Consider the following 26,862-nt stretch of genomic DNA (forward strand, 5'->3'; position numbering starts at 1 on the left):
ATAGGATAGGTAGACGCTAGAAACTAAAAAACTGAAACATCTAGCAGTGGTTCTGTCAAAAAGTAAGGAAATTTTAATGGTGGAGAAAGTCCTTCTCATGCACTAAAACTGCACATGAGCACGGTCTGTTTCAGTTCTATTTATAGCAGGAGGGCCACCAGTTTCCCACCACCACCCCCAATAATGAAGGAGGGTATAGCTGCCCCAAGGTGAAAAAGGGCTTTCTAAATACACAGGAAGTGTGGCACTCACAATTCAGTGAACAAAGTCAGTTGTGCATTCTAGGGTAACCAGAGAGTGACTGTGTTCTCAGTGACTCAAACTTATAGTTTGTTTGTGGCTTTAATTTTAATTTTTAATGGTAGGCAGCTAAAGCAACTTTTAAGCCTTGCTCCCTGCCCCACCCTCTTAAAACCCAATCTGGTGAAACAGTTACACCAGCAGCACAACTTGGGAGTAGAAGGGACTTTACAACACTGGAGAAGACATGGGTGGTGGCCTACTGTTCCCACCAGCTGTGTGCATACATCAAACACTTTATCACAAAGGTCACACTGGAGCTAGAAACAGCAGCATGACTTTTGCTGATGCCTCTCACTGCATCTGCTGTACTTTTGAGTGGGTGCTCTTTGGGCTGCACTGCAAAAGCTTGGGGCATTTATTGGAGCAGCTGCCTGGAAATGTTAAAAGCCCCTTCAAGGCTGTCTTTTCACTACTTCCGGTAGGACCGACCACTTTCACTGGCTGTTAATGCTGGCTAAGCGTCTGTGGAAGCTGATTTAGTAAACAGTTACATGCCCTGCTGATTTTATTTTATTTTATTTTGTACAGAGATGGTTCTCCAAAGTCTAATAACAGGTTAAATCACTTGTTTTACATTCAAACCATTTCCCTTGTTTACAGCTTATTCAAGGAGAGGTGTATTCAAGTGCAGTGACCTATGCCTCCATGACGCTGTGCCAACTACTTCCTTTTCACAGCCCAAAGCTCTCATTGTACAGTAAACAATCTGAAGAGTAGATGGCACAAAGGCCATAAGAAATGTTGAGTTGTGACTTTGTTCAATTAAAGTTCCTATCTTTCCCCCCCGAGTTGTCTTTATTTTGTTTAAACTTATGGCAGCTTATGGTTTAGTTGCAGGACTGGTAGAAAAGAAACAAATTGCACACAAGAAGCTTGTTAGAAACAGGATGAGGGAAAAGCTGATATTACGGAAGAATCATCACCTAGAAAGGACGTTACTGCAGGATATATAGGCAGATCATGGCACCAGATTTGGTGCTTTCAGGCTAGAACAAAATGGAAAGGGCTCCAGAGATTTACAAATGACATCCTTTTTGCAGTTAATGAACAAGATAATAAAGCATGCTGAATGTTAAGGTAGGTTTGCAAAAACCCTGTGCAGTTGCACAGGATTGTGATAGCAGTGGCAAGTCCTCCTAGCTTCCAACACCTAAGACACGCCACACTGATTTTTATGCTGCTTAAGGAAAGATAAGGGCTTCACTACTGAAGGGCAACTGCACAGGATCCAGAAGAACCACTTTTATTTAGGGGCTTGTCCACATTTATTGCTTACCCCATACTTTCTAAACACGGTTCTGTTTGCCCCACCGCTTTCCCCAGGAAAACCTGTTTAGTGCCAAATTGGAACAAACATCAATCTGCAGAAAACTCAATTGATGACAGGTTTTTTCCAGGGGAAACAGCAGGACAAGTGGAAGTGTAGATGGGGCCTTGGCGAAGCTGTAGCACATGCTGCACTAAGGTTTGTCTAGCCAGATGCTGTCCTAACTGAACAGAATTAAGAAAGTATAAGGCATGACAACAGTTAAAACTTTATTGAAAAACAGTATTTGCCCATCCCCAAATGACTAACAAAGCAAAACGGTAAAGGGATCAGGAAACAAGCAGCTGATAGGTTTTTCCTTTCGTGGAGGAGGGGCAGCAGCTTCAGAGATGCGACTGGAGTTTCATTATTTACCCCACTTAATCATATCCCGTCATGGATGCTCCACCTCTCACACAGGACGAAGTGTTCATCGGCTGTGCTAGATGCAAGGACAGACAGTCATTAGCCACAGATCTTGCTCAGTAGAAAGAAAGCTAACGCACCATTCATATACTATGCTGAGTAGCTGGGGGGGGGCATGCTCTTGATTTCACCCCCTTCCCTTTCTCAGGAGATGCCAGCACAGATGGATAGCACAGCTATGATCCAAGATTCCCAGAGCTGAAAGGGAGGGGGCACCCTTTCCCCCTCCCTTGCTGCCACCTCCGCACCCATATGTAATTAGGCCAGTGGCTGCATACTGCCAACCTGTGCTGTAGGTGATAGTGTACAAGACAGATGGATGGATGAGCAGTCCTCAAAGTATGTGACTTAATGATGGGAGCAGTTAATTTGCCTTTCTTCCCAATTCATCCTCTACCCAGCCCGGGGGAGGGGGGGGGAGACAACAACAACAGAGAGACCACAAAAGAATGGCTAGCTTTTAGTCCTATTTCTTGCTCCAGGCAGTAATCATTTAAAACTACACAGGAATTGGAGTGGTGGTGGTGGTGGTGAGGCCAGTCCAATAAGGCACTGATGTCCAGCAGATCTCGGAAAATATGGCTGCTACATTGTACAAACCTACCATTGGTAATCCTGCCCAGTTGTTTGCTTTATTCTAGGTTGCCCTTCAGCATTTCAACCACCTTGTTTGGTTCGGGAAACTTGAGCTTCCGTGGTGGCCCTTTCTTGAGGCCGCTCCATAACTCCACCTCTAAAAAACCCAATAAAGACAAAATCAATAAAGATAGAAGACAACTCACCAGCAGCATTTCTATTGTGTTACTTCCAGTCAGCCACAAGCACGCAGCCAAGACGCCATGTCCCTCTGGTGGCTTGTAGGTAGGGTTGTGTGCATTCATTAAACTATTGGTTGCTCTCACAAATAACTGGACATAGCAGTAGCTGAGCAAGTTACATCTCCTGTTGCCCAAGATCTCACATGTTGAGCCAGTTCTACAGCTGAGCTTGTGTGTGGAGTGGTGGAAAGAGAAACCGAATCTAACTGGACCACTGGGCTAAAGCTTGATCAAAGAGCTGCTATGTAGGTCTTGCCAAACATTCAGCCCAGTATCCTGCTCCAGTTCAGAGAAACCCTGTGAGCAAGGCTCCAGGTGATAACTGGAGCAGCTAATAGTGCTGGAAGTTGTGCAAGCCACCTCTGGAGAACTCCCAGTCTCTCTTGGCACTGCCTGCCCACTCATCTTCCAGCAGCAACTAGAACTGGAAGGGGAACCTCAGAATATGGCTATGGTATCTGGTTGAAACCTCAGCTAGCCCAGCTTTTTCATACGCTAGAGAGAATGACCTGGAAGTAGGTAAGTCAGGGGTGGGGAACTGTGGCCTTCCAGATGTTGTTAAGACTTCAGCCACTGTGGCCCATGGTCTGGGATTATGGGATTTTAGCCCAGCAACATCTGGTGGGCATGGATTGTCCACATCTGGTTTCCTTTTTATGCCAGCACATCCACTCTCTGTACTGTGTCACTGTTGAAGGTTGGAGGAGTATTTACTGAATCCATCAAATCTAATAAACTGTCACAGGCACCACAAAATAACCATTTCACCTGGGGTGGGGGGTCTGGCAATTATTAGATCCTGCCACCAAACAGTTACATTATCAGGCACATTCCGAAGCAGACAAAGACTACAGATAAAACATCTGACCACCTCACCCCACTCCCGAAACAGGCAACCCATCCTAACAAAAAACACACAACCCTCAAATTTAAAACTAATTAAAAATTAGGAGAAGCAGAGGATTTTGGTTGGTGCCAAGTGGTGCCCTCAGATGTCACACTAGGGATCCCAGCAATAAGACGTTCAGCTGCTGATGTTTCAGCCTCAAATTTCTAGTTATGTACATTCTGATGCATACATACAGGGAACCACAGCTACTATTTATGGTCACACAGCCACCCCCACCCCCAAATTCTATGGCACAAACCACAGCTGGGGAGAGATACAGAGTCTTTTCTGATTTGCAGTGGGATATGGAGAAGAGCACAAGGCAGCCTAATTGCTTTTTGTACTTGGCCACTCTTCTGGCTTAGTGAGTGGATTTGTGGACATCCGGTCACACATATTCTAGGCAGATGAAAACTACACCAAGAACTCACTGCCGAAGGTTTCTCTACCAAGCTATATTTGGGGTATCACTAACCCCAAATAGATATGGCAACTCCAGAAAGGTCCCTACTGTCTCTCACTGAAAAGCCTCCCTTGAAAGCACTTACTGGTGCCATCTTCTTTCCACAAAGCAACCTCAAAGCTATTCCTGCGCGGTTTCTCAGGGTTCACCATCACCATGATGTCAGGGAAGGTCTGGTGCAGTGCCTCGCTGACTGCATCGGCACTGCGCCCATAGACTCGTCAGCTTTTACTGTGGAATGAAGAAAAGCTTTCAGAGAACCACCTGAACTGTGATTTGAAAGTCTCTGTTGAACCCATACAGGCCCAAAGCAATGAATGGTTTGACTACGTGGAAGAAAGCACAACCCCACCAGTGTTCAGAGAGTTCAGCCCAAACTTCCCATTCCGCTTTCTACTTCATAGGAGAGATGCAGTATTTAGGGATGAGATTTCCTGTTCAAAAATATGTTCTTACTAGAGCTGTGGCAATACTCAGTTAAAAAATAATCAATTATAAATTTGGTATATATATATATGTGTGTGTGTGTGTGTATAAACACCACCTGTGATTAAATCTGCTGACCAATTAAACTTTTAATACTAGTTCTGATACCAGTTCGCTTGGTGCCTACTGTATTGTCACTTGAATCTGTAGATGCAATTTTAGTCATACCACATTTATAATTTTAGGGCGTTTATTTTTGTATGAACATTTGAATGGTTTTACTTTTTTTAAAAACCATCCAGGATTCAAGGGTGATATAATAATTACTTATAAAGAAATAAGTAATCAGCCACAGATGGCAAACAACACCTAAAGAGAGTTATTCCCTCCCAGATGAAGAAAAAGGAGGAAATAATACTTCTACACATACATTATTTAAAACAAAAGCAAAAAAAGGTGTGCTCTTTCTTTGGAAGCATTTCTCCCCTCAGATGCAAATGTATGCAGATTTAATCAATTAAAACTAAAATACAGTAATAGACTTAAGGGTCGCATCCAATACCATCAGTGTGCTAGCAGAAGGATCTTTGCATCAGCAGTTTTCTCTCTCTTTCAATGCTGGGCAACAGGTCTGCTGGTGGAACTGCCTCACATGAATGAAATGTCACAAAACTACCATTACTAGTTCTGTCCTTAGGAATTGTATCTGCAGATGCAAGTCGTTCATTTATGGTACCTCTTGTACAAAAGGACCCACTATCAGAGCAAATTCAACCCTGGCTCACTTGAGGATTGTGCTGGGTGCAGCCCCAAGATTTCTTCTCCAAGGCAGCAGCCAGCTCTACCCAGGAATCCCTTCTAGAAAGCAAAATGCATGAAACAACCCATGGGGGTACCATCCTTAGTCAGATGGTGCAAATAACGGCCAGGTACACACCAATGCTCAATGATCACACGAAAGCCCAATTCTTCATCCTTCTTCGGTTTCTTGGGCGATTCCTCAGCAACATTCATCTCCACTCCTTCAGATGTTGCAGTCTTGGCCCGAGGTGCCTCTGCCTTCCTCTTCCTCCCTTTGGGGGCCATTCTACTACAAAAGCAAACACAGGAGGGTAAGAAAAATAATGCCCCACTCGCCTGCACATCTCAATGCATGTGGCCGGCCTTCTTAAGAGGAACAGCCAAGAAGATGCAGTTCCTTAGGTTTGCTTTTGCTGCCTTATACCAAATCAGATCATGATGCATCTAGCTCAGTATTGTCCAAAGGGAAGGACAGATCTTCAGCATGCAAAATACTGCATGTAAGTAAGCAAGCAAACTGAGCTACAGCCTGTTCCTTTCTGCAAATAACATTATAGTATCAATCCTGACGAAGTAAAATACCCTAATGCCATAAGGAGGACACTAGAAAGGCGTAAGTGTTAAGCATTTAGAAATTGGGTTATCAAACCTCTGGCAAACACAGGGAAATCTATGGAGGTTGATTTACGTGTACACACTTTCAAGCAAAGAGAATGCAAGCCTGTAAACTAATATTCTTAAAAAACCTTTTTAATTAATTAGTTACACAGGGCACGGTGGGGAGAACGTGAAAAGTAGCCTTTACTTGCAAACCGCCCAGAGAACTTTTCTGTTAATGGGCGGCATATAAATACTGAAATTTAAAACAAAAGTATTAGGAGAGCTGGTTATCCCGAAGAAGCGAAGATAACGGCAGAAATAGACCCCCCTCCCCCCCAAAAAAGGGCGCCAAAAAAAATCCAACTAGAGGAGGAAAAAGCAACAGCAGTTAACCAGAGCGGCAGGCAGGATGAAGCCAGCACAGCGTAGAAGCCAATTACCGTAGGAGAGAAGCGCCTAAGAAGGACAGAAAGAAAACAGCACGTTGGAAAGACCCGAAACAAAAGTGATAAGAGAGCCAGATTGCAAAAAATCTGGATAGAGACTCCTACCCGTTGCACAAGCGGGCAATCTCCCCTGGCCTTTCTTCTTTCTTGCAAACGGCGCTCCAGCCCACGCGCAGCTTGAGGACGACAAAGGAAATTACACTGCGGCACCAACCACGTGCGCCGATGATGGGAGGGGAGACCGAGGAATATTAACGCTAAAGTCGGGAAAGTCACAAAGCAGCAGTCTCCTAGCTGGCCAGTTTAGCAAATGGGGCGCCCTCTGAGGATGCCAGCCTTAGCTATCAAAACACTTTGTTATGATGAAAGAATAGCAATCGCAGGTCTTTTAACCGCCCCCCCCCGTTCAAAGAGGTTTTGCAAAGTGGTTGCTACCACTTACACAAGCCCCTCTGCAAATCGCGAGGAAGTTCTGCAGCAGCCAATCCCGGCTCGCTCCCGATGCAGGCTTCTAAGGTAGCGTCGCTGGTTTAGGATTTCGCTGCAATTCCCCGCTTAGTACTGATCGTGGGCAAGCAGATTCGTTTTCATGCGATGAAGCAGTGGAAACATCTGCTGCACCATGTTGGGTTGGTCCTTCTACAAAAGATCACTTAATGCGGATGATCCCTATGCATGAGTTTTAAATATAGAGGGTTCCCCCCCCCATCTATTCCGTTATGCTAATTGAAGGTATAAAAAGAGCGTGGCAGGGCGCAGGAAGTATTAGAGTTGAGTCATAAACGCTACTGTTTTGCACTGTTTCGAAGTCACATCACTATTACCATATAAAGTTGGCTGTATATTCTAGTAAATAGGCATCAGCTAGGTATTGTAATAACTTCTGTCCGAGGTTTGCTGTTTAGCTCTCTCTCTTTTGCCTAAAAGAAAATGGGTTTCTTAAAACCAAATTCCCCAAACTCTCCCTATCTTCTAATGCAGTACTCTTTTGTGGCATGGCAGCAGACAAAGGACAGATCCACACATTCACAGTACTCTCTCACAACTGATCACATGGGAGTACAGTGGTACCTCAGGTTAAGTACTAAATTTGTTCCGGAGGTCCGTACTTAACCTGAAACTGTTCTTAACCTGAGGTACCACTTTAGCTAATGGGGCCTCCCGCTGCCGCCGCACAATTTCTGTTCTCATCTTGAAGCAAAGTTCTTAACCTGAAGCATTATTTCTGGGTTAGCGGAGTCTGTAACCTGAAGCGTATGTAACCTGAAGCATATGAAACTGAGGTACCACTGTATCTGGTTGAAAGCAGCCATGGGAAGTGATTTCGCACTGTCAAGTCATCATATGGCACTGTAGCAAACACAGAATCTTTTGTATTTTTATGTTGTGACCGCTCTGCAATCTTTGGATGAAGGGCAGTATACACATTTAATAAATAAAATATCTGTGGGTGAACAGCTCCTACCTTTCCTTAGTAAGACACATCCACCTCCTAAGTTAGGAGCCCCCAACTACTTTTAGGGAACTTGTTTCATTATCTACCCTAGCAGAACCACTGCAGTTCCATTGTAAACTGAGCTGCCTGCTTATAGTTCCCGAAGTTTGTGCTCTTTTCCTTTCTCTGTTTATAGAAGTCATTCCAATGATGATCAGCACGGCATCCCTATCCTCACTTTTCCTTCTACATCATGCTTTCCAAATTGTTCCCATTTCTCAAATCTTTGTCTCTGATTGTATCTGCCTTTAATTAGGAGGAAACAATATAGGCATCAGAAGCACAAGCTGGCATTCTGATCTAAGCAAGGTCCTTTTTATTCCTTTCTTACAGGGTTACCATTATAGTGCTGCCACTCTGTGGCCTACACTGTCCTTTCACATCTGGCTTGGCAGTGGTGTCTTTTTTGGCCCAGCCTATGAACAGTTGCATGTCTGGGGAAGACAAAAGCAGTGCCTTTGCATGTGTGAGGAACAGCAGTACATCAGATGATCAGAGGAAGCTGAGGGCAGTTATTCTTCAAACACAATTTCTTTTTTCTTTAAAGGTTTAAAAGCAGGTGTGTGTGTGGGGGGTCTGGATTGGTACTATGATGCAGGGTGTTAACCCTTCCCCTAATTCAGCCTCACCGACAGTTTTCCTCAGGGTGAAAACATACACCTATCTATATGATTGGCCTCAGCTGACTATTTAGGAGGGGGAATTTTAATAAGGAAAATAGAAGAGGAAGACTTAAATCTCCCCCCCCCATTGTAGTCCAGCTTCAAACTGATGCTTCCTCCATCTAAAAACTGGTGGAGACCCTAGCTGGAGTTTTCCAAGATCTTCCCAGCAACTCAGCCAGCATGCTGACTTCTACAGCCTGGTAGAGAGCACCAAGAAGGATAGCGTAGCAAAGCCCCCATCCCATACAGAAGAGTCGAGCCCTAAACAGTGAACAAAATTTACTTGGACACTAGGAAACATCCTTAAAAAAAAAAAAGTACAGAATGCCCTGAGATCTATGGATGAAGGGACAGTATACAAATTTAATAAATAATAAGAATAAGAATAAGCAAATGCTTGCATAAATCACTACAGATTGTGGTCATAGTCCAACTCAGAAACAAAAAGAAGGCCCCAGAAGAAGACATTCCCAAGTTTGTTTATTAGAGATAGCCGTATAAGACAATTAACAGAAGTGTGAAGGTGGATGAGTACAGTGAAGTGGAGCTTGTTCCTATCCACGAACAAGCTCCCTGGGTTGGAAATGGAGTTAGCAGCTATAAGAACCCTGTCAATTATGACTCTGGACGGCAGAAACAGCTACTCCTCCAGTTTGGGGGCAGGAGGGACCCCCTTCTTACTGCACACCCTCAGCATATTACACCACACAAGCAGCTGGTGATGGTGATGCAGAGAACAGGAAATCCATAAGGACTGCATGGCTGCTGCTTACTCTCTGGCACAGCAGCCCTTTCAAGTTCAGCAAATAAACACTGTGCGTCCACCCATCGGCTTGGGATGGGAAGAGACCACGTAAGCTCTGTTGTCAGTACAGTAGAGGGCAGTGGGTAGCAAGTAGTCAAAACTGGTCAATGATACCTGTAGCTTCTCAGCCACAGATACGACCCTGCATAAAGCCAATTCAAACAGGAGTGAGGTGTCACAGCTTTGACAGGAGGGAGTCAATTCCACCGAAAATGGTGATTCCTCCCATCCTGCCCATTTACAGTGCCCCCCCCAGTAGCTCTTATTCATTGCCAGAGAAGCCTGCAGCCCCACATCTAGATGCAGAAACAGGTTCTAGCTTCTATAGAGTTGGGGCCACATCTTATCTTGCTGAAACTACACCTAGCAACTCCTGGAAGGATGATCAGGGGATGGGAGAAGTCCAAAAGAAACGAGTAGCTGCCAGCAGAGAGGCACTGAGCCCAGGAGGATAGAAGCTCCATGGCAATTACACTCAGAAGATAGAAGCTCCCTGGCATGTACAATCATCTCCCAGCACCAGCGTTGTGGGCGAAAGCAGCTTGTGGCTGATGTCCCAGGAGAGAGATCAGAATGGCAATGGAAGAGGAACGGGGAGCTAAACAGTAAAGGAACACAGTCCAGTCCTCTGGGCTCTATTTGTCCTTCTTGCTCTCTCCATTGGGGACCTCAGGGATAGCAGGCTGTTCTGGAGACTCCTCTGGGACCTCAGGCTGCTTAGACACTTTCTTGGCTCTCTGGTACAGCTCATTCAAGTTGAATTCCCGAATCACATTCTCCTGTGATAAAAAGAAAGATCAGCATTGTTTTGTGTTACCTTGTACTGACCCCCAGCTTAATACAAGACACACATCTGATATTGACAGCATACAAATGAAACTTCAGATAGAGCGTACCTCCGAAAAATTCCATGAGACTGCTCGTCCCTTTTTATCAATTTGTGGCCGGCGCATCACCTCCTTCCCACCTTGGAAAAGGATTAGTGTAGGCAACTGCTTAGTGAGAGGAGATGTACTGACTTTGTACCTGTGAAGAGACAAAGGGCTTGAGTCCAGGGAGAATAAGAAAAGGAACATCTAGCCAGAGACTGATGTGGGCCAGGAAATTTTCTAGTGATTTGTTTTTCCTTCAGGAAATATTGTTCCACAGGTTCATTAGTCATAATGAATGCCAACTACAAATAATTATTAGGTCACCATAGCTGATTCTAAGTTTTTAGCCTTGTTTATTAAATTCAAGTAAAATAAACATGCTAATTACACGTCTCTAGGCAATCAGAAAATTTTCTGATTTGAATTACCCTAATATGAATTACTCACAACACGGCATCTCCTCTTCCCACACTGCCCTGCTAATTGAAAACAAGTTTTCATGGTGCTGCATATCACGCACTTAGCCTTGTGGTCTTCCTCATTCTCCCAAGGTTCCTACAGCAAATAGCTCACCTGGTGCTCACATCAGGGTAGCGGCCCACATCCACCTTCCCAAAATTCAATCCGGTGCAGTTGTATCTGGGGAGGCACAGCAATGGTTAGTATGCAGGAAGAAACACCATGTAACAAAGGAGATGCTTATTATTTCATTAATGGTCACATCCTGTTTTTTCCCTGCATGAAACTCAAGGCAGCATACATATGTGTCCCAGACACTTTCCCATCCAGACACTAACCAAACCTACATGATCTCAGCTTCATCCAAGGTTGTGGCATCATGTGCTTTCAGACAATAACACGGAATATTAAAGAACACGGAAAGCACAGCCTTAAGCTGATTCCAGGGGCTTTCTCCCTTCTCTCAAGTTTGAACTACTCCTCTGATTAAGCACTGGGAAGCTTTAGATTTTACTGTGTTGAGTTATACAGCCACCCTTTTCCTGCTTATGCAACCACGATGTTGATGTATAACTCAACTCTACAGGGACTAAAAATGAAAACACTTTCTACACTAAGGCCATCTACTGGTCATTGCTGGAAGCAATGGGTTGCTTCAAAAAAAGCCATCGGCAGCCAGGCCCTTGCCAAGAGCCACTTAAAGAGTAATCCTTCACTTTGGTACCTCAGTACAAGGGGGCGGGAGGGGGAGAGGTCTTTGCCTCAGTTGAGTGTCTGGTGGGGTCACCAGAATCTCCTATGGAGTTTTATCCAGAAACTGCCAGTTGCTAATGAGCTATTGCCACCATCCATTTCCCATTAGTTCAACTACTAGGTCTCATAAACCTCAGAATGGGAACTACAAATAAAGTAAACTCTCTTGGGAACTAATTTTCTTCAATTTTAAATTGCCATTCTATAGAAAGAATTAGCACTAGCCTTCTGCAACCACAAGGGCCTGGATTCATGGACATTCCCTATTTGTTAAGGTTCCTTCCCATTAAAGTTTGCTTTAGAGGATACTAAATTTTCCTCTTTTAAACCATAACTTGCATGGCTATAGTAACACTCTTTCTTAAAAGCCAGCAGTACATCGGGGCTGCAATCAGAATAACCTGGTGAGTTTATCTTTGTTCACCTAACAAATGAAACATTGAATCTTAGAAATATAAGAATAAGAATAAGCCACTTTTCGGACTTCCGGGTTGGCGCCATTGTTTAATGGCGGATTCCCTCCGAGCTCCGGAGGGAATCGGCTCCGTAGCGTCTGGGTCTGGCCGCTGCGGCGAAGCGGAGACCCTTAAAATCACAGGCGCGGATGCCTGTGAACACAGAGACTCGGCGGGCACCATTTGCGCCCCCCCAATCCGCGACGGAGCCTTTTTAAAGGCTTCGGAACGGAGGCAGGGTGAGGCGTGGTGCTGAGAGTACTCCCTCGCCTACGGAGTGAAGCCGCAAGCCATTGACAGAGAGCGCCAACTTCTTCCAAGATCGACTGGACTCTAAAATACTAACCCGTGAGTAATACGGAGATTGGGACTTTAAAAAAAAAATTTTTTTTAATTTTGAATTTGGAACGAGCGGGAAGGGGCTAAAAAGGAAGTCACCCCCCCCTCTTTGTAAACAAGTTAAAGCAAAGGACTGGGCAACCAAGGTCGAGAGAACCCGTTTTCTAGTGAAAAGATCTTGATTTCACGGTTTTGACACTATAAGGATTTACTGGAGGATAAAAAGAATTTGGGGACTGGAATTTCACTCCCCCCGAGACCCGGGAACGCCCCAAGAGAAAGTCTGTTGCATGGAAGATTTTGACAGCTGTCAAGAGAGGTGCTAGTCAGCTAGTTGCCAGCTGGAAAAAGAGAACATTGTTTCTGCTGTTTTTGTTGGTTCATCTGGTATAACTTTGTTGAAAACAATGAGGGCTGATACAAAATAACTGGACTTTTGGTTTCGAGCTGAAAGGAACATTAAGGAACTAAAATCCCCCTAGAGGGGTAATAGGGATACTACACTACAAAAATGACTGGAGTATGTAAATTCCAAGCAGAACTGGACAGAGCGCTCGTTCTCTTGGGAAATTTGAAAGATGAATACAATGTTATGTCTACAAAGATATCACTACTACACCGGTCAGTAAACAACAGTTTTGAGCTGGATAAAGATTTGAAACAGGAAGCCTACTCAACTGAACAAATAAATGAAACTGAAAGTGCAGAAATGATGGAGCAAGGTGCTGTTTTTGAAGAAAATGAAGGAGAAGCAGGAGACGTGCAGGAGCTAAAGGAGAGTTACAATATGAGGCCTGACATGATGATAAAAAAGGATAATAAAAATTGGATGTGGAAAGCCTGGTCTGAATGGGAGCCTGGAAAATGGAGAGATCTCCCTTGGAGGAGATCTGAAGACCTGAGGATTATAAATCTGCGGAAGGTGAAAGCTGGAGCCTTGGGGACATCTGGATCTGTAAGAAATTTGAAACAAAAGTTGGAGCCCCCCATAGGCTTTGCTTTTAAGTATGGAAGACTGGCTGGAAGCAACAAGGACTCTGCTGGTCCGGAGCCATTTCGAGACTTGGGGTTTAACATTAAGGACCATCAAAGAGACCGGCAGAAAAGAACTGAGAGAGATAAAAGGGCCTCAGATGTGAGGTCTCCAGGTTAAATAAATAACACAAAGACTGATGGACATTGGTCGGGGATTGGAACCGGGAAAAGGGTGGGTGGAGGTTGGGAATCCAAAGGGCACATAAGGATAATTTGTTTTCTTTTTTTTACTTTTAATTAGTGGTAAGGAAATTGGGTAAATCGTGGAAGGGAAATTTTGGTCGACTTTAGGAAAAAGGTCTAAGAATAGTTAATGAGGTATAAGTATTGATGTGTGTTTTAAATAAGGTAAAATTGGTTTCTTCTTTTTTAAATTAATTGAAAATAAGATTGTTAAAAATAAATGGAGGAAATGGAAAAAAGGAAGTAAAGTAAAAAATGGTATGTTAGAATAAATGTATAAGTTAAGGTAAAGAAATAAGTTAAGGACTTGCTGAACTGACAACTTAAATTGGAATACAAGAAGGGGAGGTGTGAGGAAGTCTGAGAAATAAGGTTAAGAACGATAACTTTATGTGTTTTTTCTATTTTTCTTTTGTTGTTTAATTTTGTTATGTATTTTTGTATTTTTCTTTTGTTCTGTTTATTTTTTGTTCTTGTTTGTTTTTTGAAAATGCTAATAAATATTATTTAAAAAAAAATAATAAGAATAAGCCACTTTTCATCCACAGATTTCAGGGCAGTTCACAGCATAAAAATACACACTCATCTTAGCCCAATAGTTATCACACTGGAACATACTGGACTCAATGCCTTTCTGTACCCTTTAGCACAACAAAAATGCTGAGTGCTGGAGGTAAAGTATGCATCACACTTTAGGAATCACATGTGCCTGAAGTCTGCCTGCCCCTGCGCTAAGACACCATACTTTATTAAAGAGTAAACCACTCACTTGAGAGACAAGTCTGCATAGATGGGAGCAAATGACTGGCACTCATTGGACCAATTAGCAAAAAATTCCACAATCCAGGTTACCCGCTTGTCCCGTTCTAGTTCCTCCTGCAAAAGAGGGATCAAGGCTGACACAATGCACATCCTTCAAATGTCCACATACAACACTCCAATAGAGTTGAAAGGATACAAAAGGACAATCCCTATCCTGAGGCAGGATCACACAACTATCAACCCTTCTCTAACCTGCTGCCCTCCAACATGGTTTGTATTCCAGTTCCCATCAGCCACAGCCAGCATGGCCAATGTGGAGGGATGACAAGAGTTACAGCTTAATAACACCTGGAGGGCACCAGGTTGGGGAAAGTTGCTGCACAGGAGGACCAGCAATCACAATCCAAACCCATAGAGTTCCAGGAGTTGAGAGGCACTGGCAAAGAACAGGAGGTTATCAGTAGAAGCCTGCTGGATCTGAACAGCCAGCCCATCTTACAGTGGCCAATCAACCTTGGGCCAGACACTTTCTCTCTGGCCAATCTACCTCAGAAGGTAGTTATGAGAACAAAGTGTGTGTGTGAATGTATAGAATATATGCCTCCCTGAGCTCCAAGAAAGAAAAGGTAGAACATACAGTTGGAGCAGCAACAGTGACCATCTACGGCCTGGGAAGTGGACAGTTATCATCATCATCTCTCTGCTGGTTCAGTCACTGCTGCTGCCAGGAAAAGCCAGGAGCTGCAGACTATCCAGTTGCCCAAAAATAAATGTTTCAGATCCAGTGACAAAAGTGGGAGGGGAGCATATTTTCCAAGGTGGTCACTGTGGAACCTTGTTGAAGCAGTGTCTCCTTTTCAGCCAGCACTGCCTATTTCTGTTTTAACAAAGGTTTTTATTGTGTTCATTTTCTTACTGTAAGGAAACTAAGTCAGCATAATATAATACGCTATACCCAAAATAATAAGCTATACGCAGTTTATCCAAGTCTACAAGAACAAATGAGAGTGCAGAGAATAAAATACTCACATCTATTGTTTTATCACTGAAATATTTGATGTATTCTGGACCCAGGTACAGAGGTGGCTTGCAGGTCATCAGGAACACTGAAAAGCACACACCAAGCACAGCTTAGCTACCACATAGGTAGGCAACCTAAGGCCCAGGGGCCGGATCCGGCCCAATCGCCTTCTAAATCCAGCCCATGGACAGTCCGGGAATCAGCATGTTTTTACATGAATAGAATGTGTCCTTTTATTTAAAATCCGGATTATTTGTGGGACACAGGAATTCGTTCATTTCCCTCCCCCCCAAAAATATAGTCCGGCTCCCTACAAGGTCTGAGGGACAGTAGACCGCCCCACCCTGCTGAAAAAGTTTGCTGACCCCTGGTTTAGGACTATGCTGGAATGGGATTAGGAAGCTGCTTTATATGGAACCAGAGTTTTTGTCCACCTACTACAGTATTGTCTATTAAAATGACTAGCAGTTGCTCTCCAAGGTAGGTGCTCTACAAAAGCTGTGGCTCCTCCCTGCTTTTGATATTGGCAGAATTCTCAAAAGCTTCTTCCTCTTGCCAGGAATGAAGATTCCTCCAGTCCACAGCCCTCCTCCAATAGCTCAAGAAAATGGAATTCAGGCAGCAGGTTCCAGCTGCAGTGTTAGATATGGCAATCATGGGGTAGTCTTATTTCCACTTAATGCAAGTTGGCATTTCCCTATAAACAAGAATAAAGCCCAAAAATAGAGGAATTATGAAAGATTTATTATGTGGTAATGCAGAACTGGTGGATTTTGCATCTAAAGTCCTATTATTTATCACGTCCAAGTCCTCCTCAATTGATATAACTAGAACTAGAACTAGGATATAACTAGGATGACTCACCTATACAGAGGGTGAGGTAGAGCAGTCCCATTCTGATGTCAAGGCGGAAAAAAAGGATGACATTGGCTACTTTGCTGAACATGAAGATGTTTCCCACATGCTGGTCCACAGTAACTTGAGAGAGAGAAAGAGGCACATTCTTATGACTGATATTATCTGTATCACTGCTAGGCCCAGTAACAAGCTGGAATTTTGACTGAAGCTTAACTTTTTAAAAATTTGTGGAAGCTTTCTGTGCAAGACAGATTACATATTTAGAATGCCTATTGATAGATATACACACACAGTGTAGTTTTCAAGGTATGTGTGAGTTTCTTGTCAAACGAGTGCTGTCCTAGGCTAACATTGTTAGGCTAAGTTTTGTATTTTACAGCATATGCTGTAGCTTTCTACATTTCCTGCGAGCAGTACTAGTAAGTGTGTTATTTTCATGCCCACAGGTCATTCCTGCTTCCCATATCATTTCAAGCTAACCCCCACATTCTGCATATCCTTTCATCTTAGGCAGTCACTGTTCTCTGCTATATTCTTATCACCTCCATGCTGACCTTCACTTAATCTCACCCATAATACACCAAGTCTTGGCACATGGAAGCTTTGCCCCGCTGGCCTCCATATCTTTGTATTATGGAACAGAAAACAAAAGAAACAGACAGGTCACCTTTTGAAGCCACTCCTACAGCAGGAATGCACAGGGACAATGCACCGATTGTGGCAGAGGAACAAGGGCCTAGCAGCAGCCATTCATCTTAAAACTTTTCAAATCATTTAGGTGCTTTCTGTTTCTGTGTGAATTTTTGACACAACCTCATCCCACTTATCCCATTCTGTACCAGCTATTTATTCAAAACATACTGACTGGACCATACTGATTTTAAAGAAGAAGAAGAAGAAGAAGAAGAAGAAGAAGAAGAAGAAGAAGAGGAGTAGTAGTAGTTTGGATTTGATATCCCGCCTTTCACTCCCTTTAAGGAGTCTCAAAGCGGCTAACATTCTCCTTTCCCTTCCTCCCCCACAACAAACACTCTGTGAGGTGAGTGGGGCTGAGAGACTTCAAAGAAGTGTGACTGGCCCAAGGTCACCCAGCATGTGGAGGAGCAGAGACGCGAACCCGGTTCCCCAGATTACGAGACTACCGCTCTTAACCACTACACCACACTGGTGAGTAAGATTTCGATACAGGTTAAAGCCAGCTGTGAAATCTTTGTTTTCTGAATCATTTGTAAGCTTTACTCCAAAAAGAGAGAAATAAAGAACAAGCATTACTTACTGGATCTGCGGTTCTTCATCATCACAATGGCACTGAGGAACATAAGAATCTCCACCTCGCGCTAAAAAGAAAGATGGCAGTAAGTGGTTGTACAAGCAGAGGGGAAAAGGGACCAGCTGGCCTGTCCTTAGAGCAGATGTCACATTTATCCATCATCTACCTAGTCATAATGCCAGTTCCAAAGGAAGCTTACAGTTGCTTGGAAGTTTCAGGACCACAAACCAAGCAGGTGCACGATGAAATAAAACAAGAGCTGACTTTTATGTGACGGCATATGCAAGGATCACCCTTATTTTGTACATTTAGTAAATCGTGCAAGTCCTCTATGTTACCTTTTCCTAGTTACATGAAAAACAAATTATGCAGTTAACTACCTCCACGTAAAGGATGATTTGCAGTGGAAATATTTTTTCACTAAAACAGCTAGTGCAATCTTGCATAAACATCCTGCTCAAATGTTAAAGTGTTTTATGAGGCAAATACAAAAAGAATAGCCATGATATCTTGTTGCAGCAAAACCAAACAATTTTTGTGGCCCTTTACACAACAAAATACAGCGTGGTACATCTGAAAAACTAGTGTCTAGCACAATATATCACTGTTGTAGACTTAAGATACCATAATAAAAAATTGTTTTTGCTTTATGTGCAGGGCAATTTACACACAAACTTTAGGGCCAATTCATTAATATAGGAATTGGTCTCAAGTACAACTGCAACCTACACATGGCGAGGTGTTAACAACAACAACTTAGTTATACCCCGCCCATCTTGCTGGGTTTCCCCAGCCACTCTGGGCAGCTCCCACAGAATATTAAAAATAGAATCAAACATTAAAAACTTCCCTAATCTTGCAAGTGGTAACAGAAGTCCTCTCAGCCTGTTGCTTACCTGTTACAGAACCTATGGTCATGCCCACAGAATTACACAACCAGAGATGACCCAATTAATACTTTACTGCAACCCATATGATTAAAACATGTATGACATCTAAAGAATTCAAAGGCTGTCTGTCCAAATGTCTTTTTAAGACTGCCCATACACCAGATCCCACAACTAAACTAGTTTTGTGATCACTACGTTCTCCTACATGATCAATTCATCCGGGCAGGAAACTCCACAGTGTGACATGAGAACAAGTGCTATGGGTTACCACACTCAAAGCAGCTTCTTTTGAGGTTTGGACTGGAGATATGAAAGAAGAAGCAGCAGGAAAGGAATTTTGACTTACTGAGTTGCTGAGCACACATGTGCCTTACAACAGAAGGGGAGCACAAAATGAAATGGAAGTTTTCTGGCAGAGTTGCCAGGCATAAAAAAACTATCATAAGATGTTGAGAATTCAGAGACACCTTTATGAGCTCTTTTGAACTTCTGTATGCAGTTTAGTGCAAGGACAGGAGCCATTTGAGGAAAGGGCAGGAAATGGTAAGCAATAGTAGGAGGAAGAACCAGAGGAAGAATGCGAGTGGGAACCACTTTGAATTTACTATCTAACCTGGGGCTGTTTGTCATGCAAACAAACACTCTGGTGGTATTATAAGCATTGAGATTTGAACAGGACAGCCAGACAAATACCAGCATATTGGGAAGTGGAGATCAGAGCAGGTCTCCACTACTTTAAAGGGAGGTTGTGTGTGAAAGTTGGCAGATATTTCTGGAGGTCACTCCCATCAGAGGTTGGGAAGAAATTCACCTGTGCTTGGGGTCCTCTCCTGAGGTGGAGGAGCTTATTACATTAAACACAAACTATTATCATGTCTTGCCTTTGTGTGTGTCATTCTGAAAACCATTAAAACAACTGGGACCTTATGAGTATAGGGTGATTAAAAAAATACTAAACAGCAGCTAGTCTGCAGCCCTTCAGATCGGGTTGGCCTCTTAACTTCCACCAACCCCAAATGGCATTCCCAGTAACCAAAGAGGGTGGGAATTGGGGCCCAACAATTTTTTTGGGGGGGGATATTGGGTTGTTTTATTTTGATTATGTATTCTGGATTTATATTTTGATTTTGTTCTGTGAACCGCCCTGAGACCTCCGAGTACAGGGGGGTATATAAATTCAATAAATAAATAAACAATATCTGGAGGGCCGCAAGTTAGTCACCCTTCACTAGTACATGGCCACTACCAGCCATCAAAACAACAACAGCGCTATCAGTTGATGGCGCCCAGGAAGAAAAGAAAGAAAGAAAGAGAAAAAAAGAAAGAAAAAAAGAAAAAGACAGTCGGAGAGTCGAGAGTCTCGGGACAAGGATGCCAAACGGCAGATCTCGACTTCTCTGGGCAAAGGGGAGAAACGTCCCCTTCCCGGCAGTTGGCCGGATGAGCCCCATGGAGGAAAGAGGGCGTGAGGGGGGCGCCAGTCAGAAGGGGCTCCGGGCAAGGCCTCCTCACCCAGTCGAAGTCACAGGGGTTCCCGTCCTCGCGCTGGGTGGGCAGCCCGTGGCATAACGGCGGCACCTTCCGCACCAGCAGGAAGGCAGCCGAGAGCAGAAGCGACAGCGGGTAGTAGGGCTGCGCCAACCACCGGCAGATCCCAGGCACGGAGTAGATCAGGGCCAGCAGCGGAGCAAGCACCGCCATCTTCACCTCACCCTGACCGAGCCCCCGCGCCGACAGCTTCTAGCGCCTGCCGGCGGCGCACGCTCGTCGTTCCTCCGCTCGGGCTCGCTGGCCAATGCCTACGCCAATCAACGGAAAGGCGGAGCTTAGAGCAACACCGCGCACTATCATTGGCCGACTTCAGAATCGCTGGGATGGATTCGGAATACAAACTAGGGGGAATGCTTTCTTGAGGCCTCTCGACGCATGCTGGCGACGTCATGCAGCCATCTAAAAATACGTCACGAGAAAGTGAGGACCGTCCAATCGGAACGCGGCCCAGTTTCCAGGTTAGTTAGCCAATCATACGTAAGAGGAGGGTTCACCGCCCTCCAATGAAAACAAGGCGAGCCGAGGGGACAGCCAAGATGCGAAGCCAATGGGAGGAGATTGCGCGGGGCACGCCGGGATGATGGAGAATTTCTCCGCTCTCTTCGGAGGGACGGAACCGCCTCCGCCTACCACAGCCGCCGCGCTGGGCTTTGGACCAGGGAAACCCGGAGGACCGGGGACTGGGCCACCTCCCGTCCCTGCCGTGACCCCCGTCGGGGAGAAAGCGGCGGCCGCCAGCGGCCCCTTCTACCTAATGCGCGAGTTACCAGGTAAGTGGCTGTTGGAGGGGGCGGGCTTCGGGGGGGCCACTCAGCCTACCGGAATGTAGAGGCGGGCCTTGCATCCTTGGCCAATGCCAACGAAGTGTCGCGGGGGAATGGCCCAATAGAGGTACGCGGCTGCGTCTTGATGGGCACTCCTCCCTGTTTCTGTGGGAACTTAGACCCAACAGGCGAAGCTGACGACTTGGCGGAAGCGCAGGTAGTGGTGGGATTTCGATTGGCAGCTGCCGGGGGCCAATGAGGTGCCGGATCAAAACAGGGAGGCGGAGTCATGCAGTGCACCCGCATTTGGCGCTGCCGAGGCGGAAGCCGCTGAAGTTCATTATTAACTTCATGGCAAGCCCCTGTTTGTCTTTTCTGCTTTAATAGATGCTTGCTGCACTAATCTACGGTATATGGAAGGTCCGTCTGAAAAGCATTGTCTAAATACCATAAGCAAATAGGGCCCAGTGAACATGTAACAACACTATGCCAAAACCTGGCTAAGCACATGAGAGCAAACATTCCCAGAGCAAAGGTTGTGGCTGTTGCACTACCATGGTTTGGCTCAGCACTGCATGCTGTCTCCCCCAAACTATGAGTGATCAACAACAAACAGCTCATGGCTTGTCGGGAGAGACAGAACATGAGCCCAGTTTGGATGTCATGCATAGCCAAACTTGACCTTGAGTAGTGCATCAGCAGGACTCAGGAAGAAGCACAGCAACCATGATTTGTGTGAATCCATGATTTGGCTTAGTGTTTTGTGCAAACTATTGCTTTGCTACCAGACGAGGGTCCTACAAACCATTACCTTGAAGCAACCTCCCATGGCATAGGTGGGACCTAATTTCAAGTATACATGAATAGGACTTTAGGGATTTTCTTCCCAGGATGCCTCAGCCTATCAAGAAGAGAAGTACATTTTCAGAAAGCAGAGCAAGGCTTTATCTTGATCTGGCTTCACCAAAAGCATTTTGGGTGTATGAGGCTGGACATGTCCTCTTGTCATCTCAACAAAGAAGTCAGTTGCAGGTGCAAGTAGTGTTGTATTTGAAGGACTTGCTTGCCAGATTCTATCTGCCTTTGTCCTGTTAATCCCAACAGCCAAACATAGGCATTATTGTCATGTCCTTTGTTCTTTGCCAGGTACTACAGAACTAACAGGGAGCACAAACCTGATCACTCACTACAACCTGGAGCATGCCTACAACAAATTTTGTGGCAAAAAGGTGAAGGAGAAGCTCAGCAACTTCCTGCCAGACCTACCAGGGATGATAGATTTGCCAGGTTCACATGACAACAGCAGCCTGCGTTCTCTCATTGAGAAGCCTCCCATCTGCAGCAGTTCGTTCAACCCTATCACCGGTACCATGCTAACAGGCTTTCGTCTCCATGCAGGCCCGGTAAGTTAGAGGTGGGGGCTGCAAGGGAAGAAGGAAATATTGACTGTCGGTGGGAACTTAATGACCTGAATGACAAAAAAATTATGCCAGAGTTGGAAATGGATGTTAGGGTGCACTGGAGAATATGAATACTGGGAGAAACTTCTAAGAGTCCAGCAGAATGGGATCCATCTCCCTTGATGGAATAGGCAGTAGTAGGTAGGCTGAAGTTAGGGAGGGATCCCAGGCAGGAGGAGTCACAAAGAAAAGTACAGTGGAACCTCGGGTTGCGTACCGCCCTCCTTATGAACGCTTCGGATTACGAGCTCCGCTAAAACCCGGAAGTAGGTATTCTGGGTAGCGAACTTTGCCCTGGGATGCAAGTGAAAGTTGTGTGGTGGCAACGGCACGGCAGCAGCGGGAGACTCCATTAGCAAAAGCGCACCTCGGGTTAAGAATGGTGTTGGGTTAAGGACGGACCTCTGGAACGTATTAAGTTCGTAAACGGAGGTACCACTGTACTGCCAAATTTAGTGCTCTCTTTTGCAGAGCAGGTATGAAGAGGAAGGTTGACTCATATGTGAATTCCAGAGTAAATCTTTAGCCATATTCTGTGAAGGGTAGATTGCCAAGGAGTCTAGGGAGCTCCGAGCTCATAACAGACCCAAGTACTAAGCTTAGTGAACATAGTAGAAACTTTTCTTGCAAGTTTTGATGGGGGATAACGGTGGGACCAGGTTACCAAAGAGACAAGCAACCCCCTCCCTGCAAATGATTGCACCTGTGATTATTTTCTGGAACAACATTTGTGGTATTCAGTGGACTAACATGCTCTTTTGTTTCTTTTGCACCACCTCAGCTGCCAGAGCAGTGTCGCTTAATGCACATCCAGCCACCTAAGAAAAAAAACAAGCACAAACACAAGCAGAGTCGTACGCAGGATCCTGTCCCTCCAGGTAAGAAGCTTCCTCCTTGGGCCCTGTGGTTGCATTTGCCCTCACCAACCCCTGCCCTTCCTTTCCAATTTAGCATTCCACAGTCTAGTGGCCTAAGCTACCGCAATTCCTGCTTCATTCAAAGTTCCTGCTTCAGTTCCTTTTCTCTTTTTGGTAGAAACTCCTTCAGATTCTGACCACAAGAAGAAAAAGAAGAAGAAAGAGGATGACCCTGAGCGGAAAAGGAAGAAGAAGGAGAAGAAGAAAAAGAAAGTAAGTTGGGAAGAATGCTTCCACCAGCTCAAGTAATTGTACCCTCAGGTGCCAGAGAACTGACTGAGATGTGGGGCCTTTTCTCCTGGCCTTTCATTATTGTTGAGAACTTTCATTCTCATTCTTGCATGTGTGTCCATTTTATTTTTCTTTAGAATCGGCATAGCCCTGAACACCCTGGTGTGGGCAGCTCTCAGGCCAGCAGCAGCAGCAGCCTCCGGTAAAGTCCTGCCACGAAGTTATCTTGGAAGGTGCTACAGCTTTGACAAGAAAAGGAGGAACAGCAATAATGGGGGAGTCACCACAGACTCATATACTTCCCCTGCTTCCCCTTCATCCCTACTGAGTGGAACTTCTGGGACTCCATTGATCTCTCTATAAGGAACATAGACTTTGCCTGCGACACAATGCAGACTGGTGTCTTTATATGGGAGCCCTGTCAACTCGGGGAGGGTTTTTTTCTTCTTTTTTTCCTTTTTACAGAATGGTCCTGACTAAGTTGGGATGTGTCTGCCTCGTGATTTAGTTAAACCTTTGTTGGAGCACTTGGGAGGGTCTGGAACCTCCTCTCGTATCATGGGCTTGGAAACTGCACTGTGAATAGATAGGGAGAAACTCTAGAAGTGCTTTCTTTTGTAAAGTGTGGCCCAAGGCTAGTGGGTGAGTTAGTTGCCTAAGTAGAAAGAGCTAATGTGATCGGGCTTTTTCTAAATAGAAAAATGGGAGAAACTGCAGAACTGTGAGGTGGGAGTAAAGAGAAGACAAGGTTGGTTTTACCTTCCTGGAGTTGATCCATGCTGATAAGTAGGCCTGCTTTAGTATCATCAGCTAGAGAGTTAAGTCGAAAGCATTGACCAAATTTCTTTTAACTATGGAAGCATGTAAGTCAAGAAGCTATACTGTGAATCCAAGGACAGAACTGTGTATATGGTGATATTTTCCCCTAAGGGCTCACTTACCAGGTAAAGGCTTCTCTACATGTAATCCCTTTAAAAATAAAACTTGAAAACAAAAAAAGCTGACATCATTTAAATCTTTGCCAGCAGAAGGGAGAAAGTGGAATTTTCAGCAACAGACTTCAGCTGTGAACAGATGGAAGCCTCTTTCAGGAACCTGGACAAATAGAAACCATTGTTTTCTTCTATCCTATTCTTCTGATTTTTTCTGAATTACTACCTCAGCAGAGCACCCTGGCAGAAATGGTTCCTTAAACTGTCAGCTGGTCATCTTGCTGGCTAGTCTGTCCCACGTTTAAAGACAAAGATGGTGATGAATCTGCCCCTATCTACTGCACCAAAATTCCTTGGAGTGACAAGAGGAACATGCTTGGAAATAGCCTGCCATCTTAACTGCTTCTTCTTTCCTATAGGAAGGGGAATTTCATCCACAGTAAAAACATCTCTTTCCTGAGCTTAAGGATCAGAATGAGGGTGGAACTGCACTTTGACCAAGAGTGCCTCTTAGGGACAAACTGGACATGAGAATGTCAGGACCCTGATTGGAGTTCCTGTAACTTCTTAAAATCAGATTCCCCCAATATAAATTTTCTGCCTCAAGGGGTAAATGTGGGTCCCACCCCCAGTGAATAAGCTGCTCCAGGGAGACTGTTTTTATCATGGAAACAGCTAACAGTGAGAGCCAGTGTGGTGTAGTGGTTAAGAGCGGTAGTCACGTAATCCAGGGAACCGGGTTCGCGTCTCCGCTCCTCCACATGCAGCTGCTGGGTGACCTTGGGCCAGTCACATTTCTTTGAAGTCTCTCAGCCCCACTCACCTCACAGAGTGTTTGTTGTGGGGGAGGAAGGGAAAGGAGATTGTTAGCCGCTTTGAGACTCCTGAAGGGGAGTGAAAGGCGGGATATCAAATCCAAACTCTTCTTCTTCTCTTCTAACACCCTCAGTGCTGTGGATCCAATCCAAACCTCCCACCTGCCAATTTTAATTAAAAAAAAGTTGAGAGATCCCTGCATAGATCACCTTATCAGTCCTTTCACAGAGATGATAGATGCCACTTGGAAATGAAATGCAGATGCTCTGGCTGACAGTATTAATAATTTGCTTTCTAGTGATATGCTCCATACTGCTTGTCTCTTATGCTGATCTTCTTGCACAGGAAGGCTTGCTTAATGTCCAAGGACTCCTATGAAGTAGGAGTTTGTGCAGACTTCATGTTGCTCCATGGGGGAGCTTGCTTTACCAGTGCTTTTTTTGTGGGAAAGTATAGATTTTTTGGTAAAGTAGGCCTGGTTATGCATTCAGATACATAGGTCTTTCGCCGATTACAGCAAGATGCAGTGATTCAGTTGATAAAGTGGAAAGTGGAAATCATGAAAATCTACTCGTCTCATTTATTTGTTTGTGTCCTACCTTCCCTCTAAGAAGCTCAAGACAGCATACATACTTTCTGCCCTCCCTACTCCACTTTATCCTGTAGGCTAGGGCTGAGTGTGACTGGCCTAAGAACGCCCAGTGAGTTTTTGGTTCCCCTACTATGACACCATAATCATTACGCTACACTGCCTGGGTACCAAAGGAAGGAGAGTTGGGTTCTCCACCTGTATATCCTCCTCCTGATATACCAGGCTAATAAATATTAAAAGAGAGAAGGGTGGTTGGACAGACAGATAAATTGTTTCTTTTATTCTCTTCCCCTTACATCTTGAAGACATTTGTAACCAAAATTACTAGGTCCTGGATCTATTTTCAGTACACTCCTGTTGCTGCCCCCTGAACAATCTTGACTGCCATTTCCTTTGCTCTCAGTACTTTCAGAAGAGCAGTATGAGCTGTTTATTCCATCACCATCCTCTTCACGCTTTTGCTACAGAGAGCAAAACAGCCGAGGCAGTAAATGGGGATCATATAATAATGCTTTGCTTGCTACTCTTCCATGTGCTTACAAAAGAAAGTTGATGATAATAAAGGGAAAGGATGAAAGTCTACTCCCGACTCCTTTCTACCCCCAATTATCCCATGCATCTAAATTAAAAGCCATTGCTAGTAGGAAAGGTGGGGCAAAACTGGCTGGTCCTGTTCCTCTAAGTCACTGGTGATTTCTGCATCCTGAAGAACAGGTAAGGAATACTTTCTGTTCCCAACCCAGAACCATCAGAAAAATACTGTCATCTCCTCTGCAGCCCTGGGGATATGTTTCAGGGAAGGGAAACATGCCTTCAGCCTACCCCCCCTGGAATGTTAGAGAACTTCAGCACCCATTGGCCATTTTCACTGGGGTTGATGGGCATTGTAGTTCAAGAACATCTGGAGGACCAAAGATTCCCCACCCCAGATCATCCTATGTGTCAGGTGGGTGTTCCCATGCAAGTAGCTCCACAGGCAGCATTTTAGTATTAAGAAAAAAATCCAGGCTGAACTGGGCAGCATCAATGGGAATTGTGGAAGGTAACAGAAACTGGTGTGAACAATCTGCTTCTATATTCTTTAGAACAACGTAAATAGGCAGCACAGGCAGACACACCTGAGAGGAACAAAGTCACCATGTCAGCCACAAGACAATACATGCAGGACTAACCATAGGGTTGCCACTATTTCAAACAGTGAAAATCCAGACTGAAAAACTGTTGAGCTTTCTTTAGTTTTAAGGGAAAAAGAGCACTGC

The 26,862-nt window shown here is 44.7% G+C and overlaps 4 protein-coding genes across 10 annotated transcripts in view; 2 read left to right on the plus strand and 2 right to left on the minus strand.

The window, feature by feature from the left end:
• TIMM10 (translocase of inner mitochondrial membrane 10) overlaps nt 1-26,862 on the plus strand; it is a 238,798-nt gene that overhangs the window by 39,132 nt on the left and 172,804 nt on the right. The window lies entirely within an intron of this gene.
• Nucleotides 1,827-6,868, minus strand: SELENOH (selenoprotein H). 5 transcript variants are annotated; one of them, XM_053398263.1, is made up of 6 exons: nt 6,584-6,868; nt 6,473-6,488; nt 5,569-5,721; nt 4,291-4,436; nt 2,640-2,768; nt 1,827-2,051 (listed from the first exon to the last, which is right to left on the minus strand). In XM_053398263.1, exons 3-5 carry the CDS (start codon nt 5,715-5,717, stop codon nt 2,668-2,670), a joined length of 396 nt encoding a protein of 131 aa, XP_053254238.1. In that variant the 5' UTR covers nt 5,718-5,721; nt 6,473-6,488; nt 6,584-6,868; the 3' UTR covers nt 1,827-2,051; nt 2,640-2,667. The 5 variants fall into 5 exon arrangements, with proteins under 5 accessions (XP_053254238.1, XP_053254229.1, XP_053254248.1 ...); XM_053398254.1 differs by lacking the exon at nt 6,473-6,488; XM_053398273.1 differs by lacking the exon at nt 6,473-6,488 and having other exon boundaries at nt 5,569-5,724.
• Nucleotides 9,696-20,377, minus strand: TMX2 (thioredoxin related transmembrane protein 2). Its single transcript, XM_053398208.1, is given in 10 exon segments — nt 9,696-10,222; nt 10,340-10,469; nt 10,889-10,954; nt 14,309-14,415; nt 15,331-15,407; nt 16,187-16,300; nt 17,457-17,517; nt 19,853-20,071; nt 20,073-20,234; nt 20,236-20,377. Coding segments are annotated over 10 exon segments (1,113 nt in total). The 5' UTR covers nt 20,269-20,377; the 3' UTR covers nt 9,696-10,078.
• On the plus strand, nt 20,372-24,869 carry MED19 (mediator complex subunit 19). The gene is made up of 5 exons (XM_053398220.1): nt 20,372-20,661; nt 21,802-22,058; nt 22,897-22,993; nt 23,151-23,245; nt 23,401-24,869. The coding sequence occupies exons 1-5, from the start codon at nt 20,439-20,441 to the stop codon at nt 23,467-23,469; spliced, it is 741 nt and encodes a 246-aa protein (XP_053254195.1). The 5' UTR covers nt 20,372-20,438; the 3' UTR covers nt 23,470-24,869.

The sequence above is a fragment of the Podarcis raffonei genome, chromosome 1 (genome assembly GCF_027172205.1).
Source record: "Podarcis raffonei isolate rPodRaf1 chromosome 1, rPodRaf1.pri, whole genome shotgun sequence".
NCBI lineage: Eukaryota > Metazoa > Chordata > Lepidosauria > Squamata > Lacertidae > Podarcis > Podarcis raffonei.